Below are 15,006 nucleotides of genomic sequence, written 5' to 3' on the forward strand. Positions count from 1 at the left end.
TCAGTTCTGCCCTGAGCAAAAAACAGGGGTGAGGAACAGAGCCCCAACTTAACCATCAAAATTAAGCAGTAACTTGTAGGAAGGAAGGTGGGAATCAGTTTTCTCCCCTTTTTTCCTTTTCTTAAATCTAATATTAAACAACAACTTTAATCACAAACTTGAGGAGTATCCACCATCACAGAGCACTCAAGTTTACAGTGAGATATGTGCTAAAATTGTGATAATAGGGAACATAATAGTGCTTGGCTGCTATTTCGACCTGTCACATTCTGCTAAAAGCTTTATAGAAACCCTTCTATGTTATGATGAGCTGTGTCCAGGAATAGTCAGCATCAAGAGCTTGAACTTACCTGAGGTCCTCTCTCCCCTTTCACTCCTGGATATCCCAGTAAAAATGGAAAAGGAGTGGGTCCGAGGGGGTCAAAGATTTGATAGCTATCAGTGGCAGCTGGGGTTGTGAGGTTGGAGGCCTGTGCCCTGCCTCTGGAGACAGGACGGGCAGACCCCAGGGGCGGTTTGGTGTACACCAGAGGGATGTTACTAGGATCCACCTTCCTGGTGGGGGACGGCACGTGCTTCTTTGGAACAGGCCCACTGCTTGGGTTCTGCCTTAGGGTCACAAAGTGGACGTTGCTGGTTGTGTTATCAGTCACCCTCCTCATTGGCATTACAGTACTGGGTGCTTTAGAGGGCTCGACGGTTGGGTTTTGGTTGATCTTCTTTTTGGTCTCTTGCTTGGACTCCTTCCCCCTGGCCATGGCAGGGCTCTGGCTTGTTGGTGGGGCCTTTTTGGCAGCGGGAAGAGGAGTTTTCTCCATGCGTGTGCTGGGAGTGGGACGGGACACCCTGAGGGTTGTCACTGTGCCCCGAGGGAGCGGATGGGTGGGTGGCTGTGATTCAGTACTCGATGGAACAGAAGATGGGGCCACTGTGACCTTTGTGGCTTTGGTTGTCAGTTTTGGCAGTGATGGTGGGGATGATACCCATGCGATAGTTGTCGTACCTGAACCCCGAGCCTTGAGGGGTGCAGTGACCCTGCCAAGCTCCAACGATGGGGCAGCAGTGGTCAGGTTTCTCAGACCCTGCAGCGAGGGCTCCATATGCTGTGGGGTACTGGGGGAGGCATGGGGATCCCTGGGCAGGAGGGGGATGAGGGGAGGCAGGTTTGGCCGGTAGGTATCTGCTTGCCTGCACTGTTTCTTCAGGTATTTACAGTAATGATGAGCTGCCTTGGCGGAAGGATAAATATCAAACTGGCAGATGGCTCCTTCAAACTGCACCGAGTGCTGGTTTATCTTCCCAAAGAGGAAAGATCCGTGTGGATCCAATGCCTCGTCCTTTTTGTAATGCAAATCCGCATGTACCCTGCGCTTCCCACAAGAAGTAAATAAAGTGACTGTCTGGCCACGGATGTTGATGGCCATATTGTGCCATTGGCCATCGTGGACATTGTAATCAAAATATACAGAGCGCTTGTGGCCCACGTAGACAATGATCTTCCCAGGCACAAACTGGATGCCCAGCTGCAGTTTCCTCTTTTTGCTCTTGACAGCAAAGAGAAAAGCGTTGTTGATGCGGTGGGAGCAGAGGCTCAGCACCAGGAGCAGCTCAGTGCTGGAGCCTGCAGGGAGGATGGTGCTGAGCGGCGCTTCGACGCGTGCTCGCTGAGTGAAGATGACCCCTGATTTGAAAGGAATGACTCCTTGAGGAACTGTACGTGATGAGGACCATCCGCTTGATGGCCTTTTCCCTGATAGGCCCAGTCTTTGAAGAACATCCACATCTGAAAGGGAAGCGCAAAGACAACGTGAGGTGTTGGGCAACCCAAGGGCTGGGTGGGTATGGGAAGCATTAAACCAGTCCATGCAAAAAGGCAACCCCAACCATCCTTTCACACATATACATTCAAATACTCAGAACGAAGAGCCTATAGCTCTTCTTGCATGTCATGTTAGGAGCAAGTGCATGCTCAGCTTGGTTACCAGCAGTTGCCAAAATGCATCAGCTCCGTGGTGTGTGCCTGCCTAGCCATTCTGTCCCACTAGGGACCAGCTCCAGATGTTCTGGAGGGAGCTGACCTCACTACAAGGAAATGTCCCACTGAGTACCAATAGTCCACTTCTCTGGGATTTAATGCCGAGAGCTGACCACACAGCTGGAAAGGAATTTGAACAACAGACTGAGCTGGGATTGCAGAATTTTATATCCCCAGAGGGCAAGAAACAGAACTTTCAAAGGGAGCAAAAGACTTGTATCTGTGTGCCTCCAAATTAGTAGGAAGCAGCTTTTGATCTCTGAGACTCTGAGGAGTTTAGGGAAGCAAAGGTGCCTCCCAGCATGAAAAGATTGCACCTAGATTACACTGAACCACTTCAGGTTCTCAAAGCAGTATATTTTCCCAGCAGATCATCTTACAATATTATTTTAATAGGTTGGAGTAACCAGACTTGGTTTGTGGAGGGGTAAGAATGACTTATAGAAGCCACTGAGCAGAAGAGGTAAGACTTGCCTCCAGCATTTGCCACCTAGGAGATAGATGCTTTATTCAAGACAGAATGAGAAGGATCGATGTCCTTTCTCCACCAACCCCAGGAGAAGTCCACAATGGACAGACGTGCAGAATCCTCTGGTTTCTGGCCCCAAGGTCTAACAGGAGTCACACATAGTTCTAAGTTCAAGGCAGATTAACAGGCAACCGCAGCTCAGACTGGAGCCAGCTGGCAGCAGTCTCGGCTGAACTACTGAACTGGGGAAGATGCTGAGGTCTATGTGAGGTAACTGTGCCCAGACCTGAAAAAGGTGCTCATGCACCCAAAAGCTTGTTCCCTTACTCCAGCTCAATCGTCCATGTACCAGCAATAGTATGGCCAGCAGGACAGTGATTGTCCCCTGTACTTGGCACTGGTGAGGCTGCACTTCGAATCCTGTGTTGGTTCTGGGTCCTTCTCTACAAGATAGACATTGAGGTGCTGGAGCGGGGCCAGAGAAGGGCACTGGAGCTGGTGCAGGGCCTGGAGCACAAGTGTGATGAGGAAGGGCTGAGGGACCTGGGGGGTTTAGTCTGCAGAAGAGAAGGCTCAGGGGGGACCTTATCGCTCTCTGCAACTGCCCGACAAGGAGGATGGAGCGAGGTGGGGTCAGTCTCTTCTTTCAAGTAACAAGTGATAGGACAAGAGCAAATGCCCCCAAGCTGCACCAGGGGAGGTTTAGACTGGATATTAAGAAGAGTGTCTTCACCAAATGGTATGTCAAGCACTGAAACAGGTTACCCAGGAAAGTGGGAGCCGCCATCCCTGGAGGTATTTAAAAGACATGCAAATATGGCACTTAAGGACATGGTTCAGTGGTGGAATTGGCAGCGTTACATCAACAGTTGGACTTGGTCACCTTAAAGGTGTTTTGCAACCTAAATTACTCTATAATAAAGGTAAGGCTGTAGTGATTGCTGTTACACTATCACCATTGCAAATGAGCGAGGATAACTATTTCCTTCCCTCTTCCCTGTCCAAAACCCTGTTACTCTGTGACTCTCACGTTTGAGTGCTCTTTGGGGAAGCTCACTTGGGCTGTACGATCCAAATGCTGATCTTGTAAGTTAAGCATTTAACCATCAAATGCACCAGTGTCAATCATGGCTGCACCTCAGCTAACACTATGGGACTGCAGCTTTCCTTGATTAAAAGAAGTAAATCAAAGGTTGTCTAAAGAAAAAACAAGCTCCTTCACTAAAGGGGCCTTAGAATTTGGCTTATTTTACCCTTAAGTATTAAATATTCAACATAATACCCACTATTTGGAGAACTGGCACTTAAAAGAGATCCTCAATGTCATCCAGAAGGGTTGTAGACTCAACCAGTCTGACGTCTGTAATGTTGCTGGCCAGGAAGGAAGAAGAATAATGAGGAAACCTCTGTTCCTTGACTTTGGCAAAAACCTTGACCATTTTTGCAAGAACAAGTCAATCAATATTTACTTTGTCTGGGCTCAGCTTTATTCCCACCTTCCTTTTTTAAGGCATCTTGACTCATTTTCTAGCAGAGACTGCCATGGAGAAGATGCATCAGATGTGAAAGCAGATGGAAATATTCCCACTCTGTGCAAAGCAAATAACTTACTGCACAGCATGTGCAAGTGTTAATAATGGTGCTTCTCCCATACTATGATATCCTTGGTCCCCCACTGTTTTATTGCCATATTGCCCAACGGGGCTGTCCCTCAGCATAACAAAGGTAGAACCTTCCCCACTCTGCACTAGATGGAGGAATCACAGCGGTATCTTCATATTTCCAAACCTTCACTATTTCCAGAGCCCATCAAATAGTAAAGGCCAAAGCTTTTCCAAGTGGCACCCTTGCCTCATACTTCAAAGGCACCAGGATTTAGCTCTAAGGAAATACTTTTACTACTTAAACTAGGTGGAAGACTCCTCCAACTTCTACATGTAATTTTAGGTTCTCTCCCAGAGACAGACAGTGGTGTCTCTGCTGGCAGAGATGCTTTACACTCCAGGAGCTATTCATTTAGTAGTTGCTCTGCAAAGACATAAGGATGTGTCCCTGCTCAGGGGGTGCTGCTATTTGCAATACCAATGCAACTGCATCTAACAGGGCTTAAAGGAGAAAAAGCACAACCCAACCACTCCTTCCCTCAAACCCTACTAAGGCAGAGCCAAATCCTAGATGCCTATGCAAAACCTGATGAAAAGAGACCTCATACAGGACATGAATGTGGACTTTCCAGCACCAGGTCCAGGCACACAGCTCAGGTCTCCAGCGCACCCAGCCCATCTGCCGCTCCATCCCATGCTGACTGCTGGTGGGGCACGTCCCCTGGGATGACGGGATGTCATCAGCTACCATAAAACACAAGGTAATTTTTGGCTTCCTTAAATGGCTTCAAGTTTAGCAAAGCATTTTTTCCCCTTCAGATTTTTTCCTCTGTAGATTTTTCCATCAAAACACATATTGAAAAACACATTCGCTTCGAGCTGCCTGGTCCCAGGTGCCTTCAAGCTAGTTACAAGCATTCCTGTTGCAACACTTGGGCAACTGGGAAAAACTTTTCTAGCAGACTCTGTGCATGAAGTGAGATGCACAGAGATTCCTGAACAACCACATGATCATCTCCGAAAGAGGGGATAAGATGTTTTATTGCTCCATCGCTCTCTTGCCCTCCCTGTTTCCCCATGCAAAAAGCTTTACAAGAAACAGCCAAAAGGCAGGAGAGGAATAACTTAGAGCTTCCTAGATTCCAGCAGCTGAGATGTGATGCCCATGGCTAAAATTGGGTTGAATAAACACTACGTTTCCAAAAGTTACTGCCCAGACCCTTAGTCAGTGCACATCAGATGAACTCACTAACCTCATGATGTTTTGGATTTGTAACACTTATGGAAAAACCATCCTCCACGTTCCCTGATTTTCCAGCGTGCAGGAAGACCCCTAAGCCTTATAGTAACAACTACAGTGTTTTCAAAAGCCCACGGCGTTGGCTTAATTTCATCCTCACACAGATCTACAAACAAGCCCTTGTTGCTTTTGTAAATCTCATGTTTGGAAGTTCTGAGTGATAATACAGCCTCGAGCCACCAGTGTTTCCTTACAGCCTGTGCTTCCTTGGAAGTGTTGACTTTCTGGTACTTCAAGGAAGAGCCTGTCTGATTGTGGGGAAACCGAGCACATCACAGAGAAAGCATCTCAGAGGGGAGTTATCCACCGTGCTAAGATAACGCAATAGGAGCAAAGAGAGAGTTTCCTTTAGGTTCATGGTAACAATCAAAAGCCATAGCACCACCCATAATTATCATGGGATTAAAATGATGGATAGAGATGAGTCTAAACAGCATATTAAAAATCGCCTTGAAAAGAGAGATGCCAAGACACAGTATTTGTTCTGCCTCTTTATGAGCTGACATAAAACTTGCTCTGAAAACTGCTTGACTAAGTGATTCAGCCAGATGTTCACCTCTTCTGCATTGAGGCACAAGCTGGAAAATATGACATTTTTCAGTATTGCTGATGGCAGGGATGGATTTTCTTTTTCCTCTGTAAAAAAGTGCTCCATGGGCTGGCTTACAGCTGAGCATCGACCAACTTGCTGTTTTTCCTTCATGTTTTACAGACTAAGAGGAGAGCCCTGGAGCCTGCTAGTCCACTTATTGTTGTCTACTGGTTGCAGAGGAAGCTGCTCGGTTCCAGCATGTACCCATGTAAAGCATCCATGTGGAAGAGGTGTTACTATTTTAAGAGGAGATGGCTCCTTTACAAACAGAAGCTGCAGAGATGCTAAGCTCCTGCTATCAACTCTAAAAGACAATTGTGTCTGTTGGCTCTGAAGCTTTCAATCTCTCTGATTACTATATCCCAACTTTTTATCCTGTCCCAAGCAGCACTACGAAGGTGATGCCTGGAGAAGAGATCTAAAGACTGGGTGAAAGCGTGAAATCATTGCCTTACAGAATACTCCCACTGCAGCACAGAGACTGAACCAGTAATTCTACTATTAACCACCCCTGTAACGTTTCTCTTCCTTAAATTCGCTTTTACTTTTAGAGCTCACATCATTTCTGTATGCACAGCATCCTGTGTGCCCGCAGAGGCAGGATTGGGTTGCATTCAAATCAAGGTAAAACCTCTCTGCCAGAGACGCTTAATTCGTTAAAGCCCTGGCCTCAAGGGGCACTTTCTGAAAGCAGTTAAGTCCCAGCCAGTGCAGGTAGATGCCAATGACATTTTAGTGCTTCAACCCCACTAGTTCCACCAGACAGAGAGGCACTCATGGAAACCCTGTGAGGCACATAATCACCTGTAAAACCTGGTTCTCTTGCCAGCTGTTAACTGCATCATCTATAGCATCAGTACTGCAGAGATCAGCAATAAATGCATCTAATTCTGTGCGCTAGACTCAGAGATGGTCCTGAATTGATACCAAAGCATTTGGCTTTTACTTTGGTTGAAAAGAGAAAGAAAAGTGTAATTTACCTTCAGAATTTCCCTGTGTGAATCCCAGGAACCAGGTAAAACATAATACAGTCCAGAGAAAGCAGAATCCCCTGAAAGTGGAAGAGAAAATAATGAGTTCATACAATATTAGTAACAAAAACTAGCCCCACTGTTAAGGGTCTTCTCCTTGATGACAAGTTTACCAGAGCCAGTGCCCATACGTCTTTGGGATATGGAGAATGAGTGCTCAGCAGAAGAGCACTTTGTTTCAACTGAGATCTCATTTTACTACTTAAAAGTCATCTAAAGGCAGCAGAATTCGGTGGAATGTTTTCTCACTGGTGTTAGGTGCTATTAATCAAGCCTTGGACTAGGACCAGACTAGTGTTTCAAGGTGCAGGGACATCAGTGCCAGGCCAGCAGTCACCACTGCTACTCTTTGGCACTCACCCCATCTAAGACAGAACATCCTAAATGCGAGAGGACTGAGAAATAATTCAAAACTGGGAGGTCAAAAGCCATGCTGGGAGCGCAAGTGATGTCTGTGAGGGTATGGGCAAGAAATGGGCTGACATGCAGTGACACGTCACCTGCATCTCAGCAAACAAATTCCATGTCCTAACACTTTAACTACACACTTAAAAATACTCTAAATGTACAAAATCCTCCATGGATCTATTTCTCTTTTTACACCCAGATACATAGATGGGAGCAGCTTCTAACCACTCAGCACTTTGCTGTTGCCATTAATGACTTTGTCACTAGCTTGGTAGAGCTGCAGACTCCGAAGCACAGTGCTCTCGCAGACCCCTTCATGCCTGAGAAGGAATTGGACAAACCTTTCTGTTAGCTCAGCTTTAAGCCTTGAAGTGCCATTGAAAAGCAGCAGCAGAGAGGAAAGCTTTTACCAGAAAGGTAGCTAAAGTCCCCCTCCTTCCCTCACCACCTACTTTGATTTGCAGCCAAATAACGAACATAGGAAACTCCTTGGTTCAGCTCACTTAAAGCTGACAGTGGAAAGTTTGAAGATTGAATTCCCGCATCTTCTAGAGATGATATTTAACAGCTTGATCAGCAAGGGCTGCTGGAGGGACAAAAATGTAAACTACAGACAGTCCTCAGCCAGAAGAAAGCAGCGTGGGACATTCACAGGTTGTTCTTCATTTCAGCCAAGTCAGTGCTAACACTGGGATATGCAGAGCAATGCCAAAGTGCAGTTTGCTCCTCTCTTCGGATCTGACAAAGAGAAATCATTTATCACATGGGATTAGAAACCACTCTTCTCCTACCATCAAGCTTTAGCACAAGAAAGCACCCTCTGAGACAATATATTACCCTGGGCCAGATCCTCACCCATTGCAGGAGACCCTTTTCCCACAGCTAAAATGAAGCCACAGTGATTTGCATGCCAGTGAGGAAACCTGGCCTTGAACGTAAAAATCCATGCAGGAATCCAGCCACTAACTCATATTTTAAGGCTTGAAGGGACAAAATACTGGAGCAGCCCTGCATGGGCAGAGAAACAGATGAGATGGACCACATCATTCTTTGCTGTTTCCATTATCCTGATGCTGGGCTGCACAGTTCAGGAGCTCTGGGGCTGCTTTAGTTTATGCATGAAGGAAAACCAGCTTGGAACAGCCAAATCATGGTATTCTTCTGCCATGTCCTATAGCCAGGCATATGCCAACCAGGAAACCCTCACTGTACTCAGGAGATCTCCAAAAGGAGAGACTTGGCTGTTTTCTGCCCACTTCATCCCATGGGACACCGCTATCAGGCTGAAGACACTGCTGAGTCCACAGAGAGCTGTTGTCCCAGTTCATTGCAGGGATGTAGGAGGGGAAGCAGAACAGGACAATTCTTCAGGGCTGCCTCTAGCAGCCTTTGTATGACTGAAAAGAGGATAAAATCCACTTCATGGAAAATCTGCATTTCTATGCTCACCTCCAAAGGAACAAGGGAGTGTTAAGACATGGACACAATTCCACGTATGCATGGATCAAAGATCTTTGTTGGGTATCATCAACTGGGTTTGACTGCCTGATGAGGGCACAGGAAGATGAGGGGAAGAGAGCGACCAACATGAACACCAAGGGCAGCAGGAGCCTCAAAAGCATTAGTAACACCTTTCCTCTGTTGTGGATCAGATTTGTACAAACACTGGTACACACAACACACCAAACAAAGTCCAGATCTTTCTCTGAGGGATACCTGCACAACCCAAATTGGCTTCCAAAGTCCTCCTTGACCAATATAGTGAAGGGAACAAGCCGTAGGGGAAAATCCAGCACGTAATTTCATTCCAATGACACTGATGGGGCTATAAAGGAGACGAATGCTCAGCGTGGGATCCAGCTGGCCCCAGCCCCGCTCCTGGACCCCTCAACACAGCCAATACTATAAGAGCAGAGAGCGGGGGCTGGGTGCCAGAATGCTGAAGAAAAACACTTTGGCAAAGTTTACCAACTTAATGGAAAAAGCAAAAGCAGGTTCCAAATGGCAGAACTGTGACTGATGGGGCTGGTAATTATGGCAGGCTTTTATAACGCAGGCCTTTTCTGTTACAACTCTGCAGTGACATGATTGCATAAGCAGCTTGAGGAGCGATAATAAAGGAAGATTCTTGTCCTTATATAGAGCAATCAAACTCACCTTGCCTTTATCTTGGCATCATCCCACAAGCAGTGATTTACACCAAGACTCTCTCAAGAGGTACCCACTAAAGGTATTTCTTTTCCTGCATAGGGCCTATGAATACCAGAATGAGGATCCCCTTGCTAGTCACTAGGTGAAGAAGTGCCCCTAAATACATATTATGCAAGCTCATGTGAACCCTAAAAGTTTTGCAGTGCAAACTCCCTTTATAGCAAACTGAAGCTACTGAATGCAGCTTAATTTTGCTTCACTTCTCTTTGTGTACTTCTGTGATCAGTCCATGGGAACTAAACAGTGCCAAAAGAGCATGACAAAAGACAACAAAGAGGGACAGAGAAGCGCAAAGACTGGTAATAACACTTCTCAACCTTAATGGTGATTTTACCATCTTGCCAGTGAGGAGGTAGCAGCCAAGAATAAGTATCCTGAGGAGCTCCCACAAAAAGCAACCAGAAGGCGAAGGCACCGCTTCTGGCAGGGCTTCAGGATAGGAGGTCTCTGCACATGGTGGTCTGTACCAATACAGGGACCTGATAATATCACAGGTTCTCACTAGAACACAACTGCTGCATCCGTGGCAGCGTTCAAGCCCAGGCTGGATAGAGTCTTGGATGACACTGTCTAGTGTTTGGTTGGAACTAGATGATCTTAAGGCCCTTTCCAACCCTAACTGTTCCATGATTCTGTGAACTGCAAAACCATGCCCTGGGTTTCAGCTTCCAGGCTCACTTATCTTCTTATTGAGCGCTCAATGATTAGACTTCTGAGAGCAGCAAGTGGTGACCTGGAGGCTAAAGAGGAGTTATCGCCTCTTCAGTTGGCTTGTGCACAGTGTGTCTTGCTGCTACAGCCCCAGTAAAGTCAAGGTGGCAGCCTCAAGAGCAATAGCAAAGGAAAAATCCTGTTGTACATATCGGTTCTTAGCTGACAACCGCTGGAATAAAGCAGTGCACTGAACTAAGGTCAGTAGTAAAACAATAGTCTCTAGGGAAGACTTGGTCAGGAATTATCCTCCAAAAAAGTGCAAGTTTGACAAAGCTGAAACAATCTGTAAAATAGCTGTGATCAGCCAATACTCCAGTTTCTGGAATTGGCTGGAACAACTTCAGCTTTTTTAAATGAAAAGACTTGCCCCTGTCTTAAAAAAGAAGTCCAGAAGATTTTGACATCTTCTTTGCTTAGATGATAGGTTGAAGCTGAGAAAAATGTTACATGGGCTTTATTTTGTTTTCTCCCTCATTTATAGCAAGGAAATGTCTTTGAAATTGCATTCTTGCAGGGTGGAAAAATGATTCTCCCCTCATTCTCCCCCACTTGGGCGCATTCTTTTCTGTCCAGAAGACCAGAAAGCCAGCTGGATGCTGAAAATGGGTTTTCAAGAAAAGCAAATTTACATTTCTAGCTATAGATCAGGCAGTGTATCACAAAAAGAGAGAACTTAAGATCCTTTGCACAAGACTGGAGGTAGTATAAGACCCCCAAGCAGTTTTAATAAGTCAGTGAGAAACAAAAATCACAACCTACAAAGTGAGGCTCCAAACTGCACCATGGTATCGATTCCAGTGCCAGCTTTTGGGGTCGAAGTCTTATTTTGTACTAGTATCATCCCTTGCAGAGCAGATTTCTGCTCTCTTGTCAGGCCTTCTGGAAACTATTTCTCCTCTCACCCTCAGTTTCTGGAGGGAGCAACAGGAATATAGAGTTACATACATGTCCCTGTATCAACCCTGCACAAAACCTTTGCTGGACCCTTTCTGCAGTATATACCAGCTATTGATTTACCCCTCCAGTCAAGAGATTTTGTCTGGTGTACACAGGCACTCGGCCCAGCATCCTAAGGGAGATGACTGCAATGGCATTCATTTTGAACCCCCATTCAGCATCTCCATCTTTAAGACAAAGAGGAAAGCACACAAGCAGATATGCCCAGAGAGATTCATTTCCATGGTCATTTAAAAAAATACTAAGGAATCTAAGGGTGATGTAGAAACTGTTAATACTAAGTGGGGAAGAACGAAATTCAGTACCCCTCTCTAAGATTTTAATGTTCAAAAAGCTCCCCAAAAATACCATCCAGCATCAAGTACATAAAGCATCCAGAATTCACCCCGCTCTTCCTAGGAGCATGTTTATCAAACCTGATTTATAGATGTCAAGTAGAAACCCATTGCACGTGAAGCCATAAGGGAAGAAGATGATGTGGGACATGAGTGCAGCTGCCTGAGTTTAACAGTGCTCTGAGCAGAGTACAGAGAAGAGGGTTACAAAGATTGCTCCACCATTATTACTGGAGACTCCAGTAGCCCAAATGGAGCTAGTGTGGGAAACTCTCTAGACCAGACTCCAACCCATCCTTGGGGTGATCCTGAGTGGGAACACCTGAATTCTTCCACCCTGCCCCAGAGTTAGGAGCATGTGTGCAAAGCCAGGAATTCCCAGGGTTTCTCTGGCACCATTTCTGCCCAATCTAACCTTAATTCAGGGTGAAAATGCCCTCAGTGCTGTGCCTGTGGGTTCTATCTGCAACTGCAGCCCAGGAAAAGCTGCTGCTTCCTTCGGAGGCCCCCGGTAGCAGAGGAGGGACCCATCGGGGGTTGACAAAAGGCAGCAATCATTCACAAAGGGGAGGGACATTGCTCCTGGCAATGGTACAGCAATAGGTCTCAAAGCAGCTTTGCTCTCCTAAAGCCTACACATCAGCCAGGCACAGGGGGGTCTGGATGCATAAAGACCTGGTATTTCCTCGCCCAGAACTTACACTTCCTCTTCTTTTTCCCTTCTTCAGGAGGGAAGTGCAGATCTGCATATGCAGAATGGAGACAAAGCATCAGTGTGGCAACCCTCCATCCTGCAGACACCTTATTCTTTCAATGGGTTTATGCTGATATCTGCAGGCAGAGGAATGGATGGGTTTCAAACCGCTGGTCCTTGTCCTCCTAATTGGGAATTAGAGCTTGGGTATTCCTTGCACAGAGCTGGCCCAGAGCTAACCAGCCCCTCACCGCCCAGACCAGGACTGACACGGCTGTGATGACTGAAACACCCTCCATACACTTCCCAGCAGCTTCCCAACAGGGGATCTTCCCTGATAACCCATTACTCGGTCTCCTCTTTGCTCCCCAGCCCTCTCTGCCCGCGTTACTGACTTTGCTGCTGTGTGAAGTGACAACACTCGCTACTGGCCCTTGCTTTTGTGTTCTCAGTTAGTAACTGGAGCCCCCGACAAACAGAAGTGCTAAGCGTGATCTGTCATCTAACTCCTCTTTTTGTCCTTCCAACAAGCGCCTTTGCATTCCTTCATTTTGTGAATGGGGTTTGGCAGAGCCGTATAGAATTCCCCATTGTTTCCGTTTGCACTTCACTAAGCGTCCATCATTTCTACTTGTGCCCCCAACAAATTGGCAAAGAAAGAGGGAGGGGAAAGAACCCACATGCTCAGTGCCTGTCCCTGGTCAGAGACTTCCTACAACCCCCTCAGCACAAGTCCTGGGCAACCCTGGTCAATAATGAGACCTCCATAAACACTGGTTTCAAGCAGGACAGATTTTATCCCCCTGACCCATTGCAGAAGGGGGATGAAACTGGAGCTTTATTAAAGGGACCTGCTCAGAGGGGCACACTGATGGAGGGGGACATCTGGACACTGGACCTCAGCTCGTAACCTTGGCTGTGGCACTGCCCTTCCCTCCTGGAACACAGCTCCAAGAAGCTCTGCAATTGCCTCCCCTCTACCCCAAGGCACCCAGCACACACACATCATTTGCTTGCCTATTGCTTTCATAGCTGAATTTGTCCAGCAGTGCTATAGTTCATCCCCAGATCACCTGCTTGGCTTGCGTGCAATGGTCTTTTCCACTTAAAACAGGAGCTGTGCCTTCCTCCAGCCTTGTCTGGATGCTCTACCACCACATGTGCCACTTCCTCACCCAGCACATGGACCAGGCAGCCCAGAGCAGCACCATGCCAGCAACCTAGGGCTGTGACAGCAAGCAGGAGCATCAACCAGACCTCCTCCATGACCTGCATGTGGCACTGGGGCTGGAAGGAGCCAAGGTGGCACAACCACAGCTGAGTCCTGATGTCTGGAGACGTGCTCAATGCATGGCTGAATGTGGAATCTTCTCCTTATGGCTTAATGAGCCTGTGCACTCTAAAAGTGCACCAAGAGAAACGACCAAGAGGGGCACTTTGAACTTGCAGAGCCTGTAAAACTTTGTGTTCTGGTTTTACAAGCTCTTGGCTGCTCGAGCCAGGACAAAGCTTCAGCACACACTGCAACTGCTTCTACTTCCATGGTGAGCCAGCCTTCCCATTCCCATGCATAGGTCTCCTGAACATCTGGCAGCTCCTCAGCCACCAGCCTGGCTCCAGAGGATGCTGCAGGAGCACTGGGATAAGCAGGACCCCCAACACCATGTGGGAACGCACCAGAACATTCCCATTACAAGCTGCCCTCAGGCAGCACAACCCTCACCCACCTCGAGGATATCTTGATGGTGCAAGGGTGGCCTCAGGAGCCAGCTCTGGACTCAGAGGACCCTTTCCAAGACTAGCGGCCTCAACAGGAACATCCAGCTGTGGGAAGGGTAGGATGCACAGCACTCTGCCAAGCAAATCAAAGCCCAGCACCAAAAAGCCCAACGGGAGATAATGAGAAGGGTAGCAAGCGACCTCTGCTGAGGAGGGAACGGATCAGCAGCACGCTGGTGAGGTATTGGAGCCAGAGGAGATCCTGGCAACAAAAGGCACACGCACTCGGAGTCACCAGAAGAGACCAAAGCGCACATTTCCCATGGCACTGCAACACAGCTCTGGCCTGGGACACAGATGCAAAACCAGACGTAGACCTGCAGCGAGCAAGCAGCATGGTCCATCATTTCCTAAACCCATCCTCAACAGGGTCTGATTCTCCTGGGACTGGAGCAGGATGTCCCCGTTCTCATCTGTACCATGACTGTGGTCACCTTCTCCATCCTGCTCACAACTCGGGGCTCTGTGCAGTGACAGTGCCTTGTGCCAAGTATCTCCCCAGGACCAGGGCCCTTCAGTGTGAAGCTGCTCTTGGTCCTTCAAGGCAATCTTTATCTGTGTGCTCCCCTTTCCACCTCACCGGTGACACACAGATCCCCTCACACAGTCCCGTGCTAGCACTTCCTTCCAGACTATGCCCAGTATCAAAAAGGTGCAACTGCAGTTACCAGCATCCCTGAGTGTGCCATATCCACATCTGTGCATAAAACCCACCCTAAAGCACAGAAATACGCTCTTTGTGAACATAAACCCCCACAAAATCTCGAGGAGAGCTGTTTGCAGCCCCTGGGAGCAGTTCTGCTTCTCTCCACATAACTCCACACACACAGACACAGGCAGGGAGAGCCTGCCTCAGCCTACAAAGGAAACTGCACAT

At 47.4% G+C, this 15,006-nt stretch overlaps 2 protein-coding genes across 2 annotated transcripts in view; both read right to left on the reverse strand.

The window, feature by feature from the left end:
- Nucleotides 1-758, reverse strand: part of LOC104405237 (collagen alpha-1(XXVII) chain-like) — a 36,452-nt gene extending 35,694 nt beyond the window's left edge. Inside the window, exon 1 of the mRNA XM_010013889.1 lies at nt 351-758. Within this exon, the coding sequence (XP_010012191.1) occupies nt 351-758 (408 nt within the window). The remainder of the gene's footprint in view (nt 1-350) is intronic.
- A 139-nt stretch (nt 759-897) lies between these two features.
- On the reverse strand, nt 898-7,051 carry LOC104405245 (collagen alpha-1(XXVII) chain-like; the record flags this gene model as incomplete). The annotated part of the gene is made up of 3 exons (XM_010013900.1): nt 898-1,003; nt 1,189-1,783; nt 6,981-7,051. Coding segments are annotated over 3 exons (772 nt in total), but the record flags the coding sequence as incomplete, so codon positions are not given.
- Between the last annotated feature and the right edge of the window lie 7,955 nt (nt 7,052-15,006).

Source organism: Nestor notabilis, unplaced genomic scaffold (genome assembly GCF_000696875.1).
Source record: "Nestor notabilis isolate BGI_N333 unplaced genomic scaffold, ASM69687v1 scaffold33640, whole genome shotgun sequence".
NCBI lineage: Eukaryota > Metazoa > Chordata > Aves > Psittaciformes > Psittacidae > Nestor > Nestor notabilis.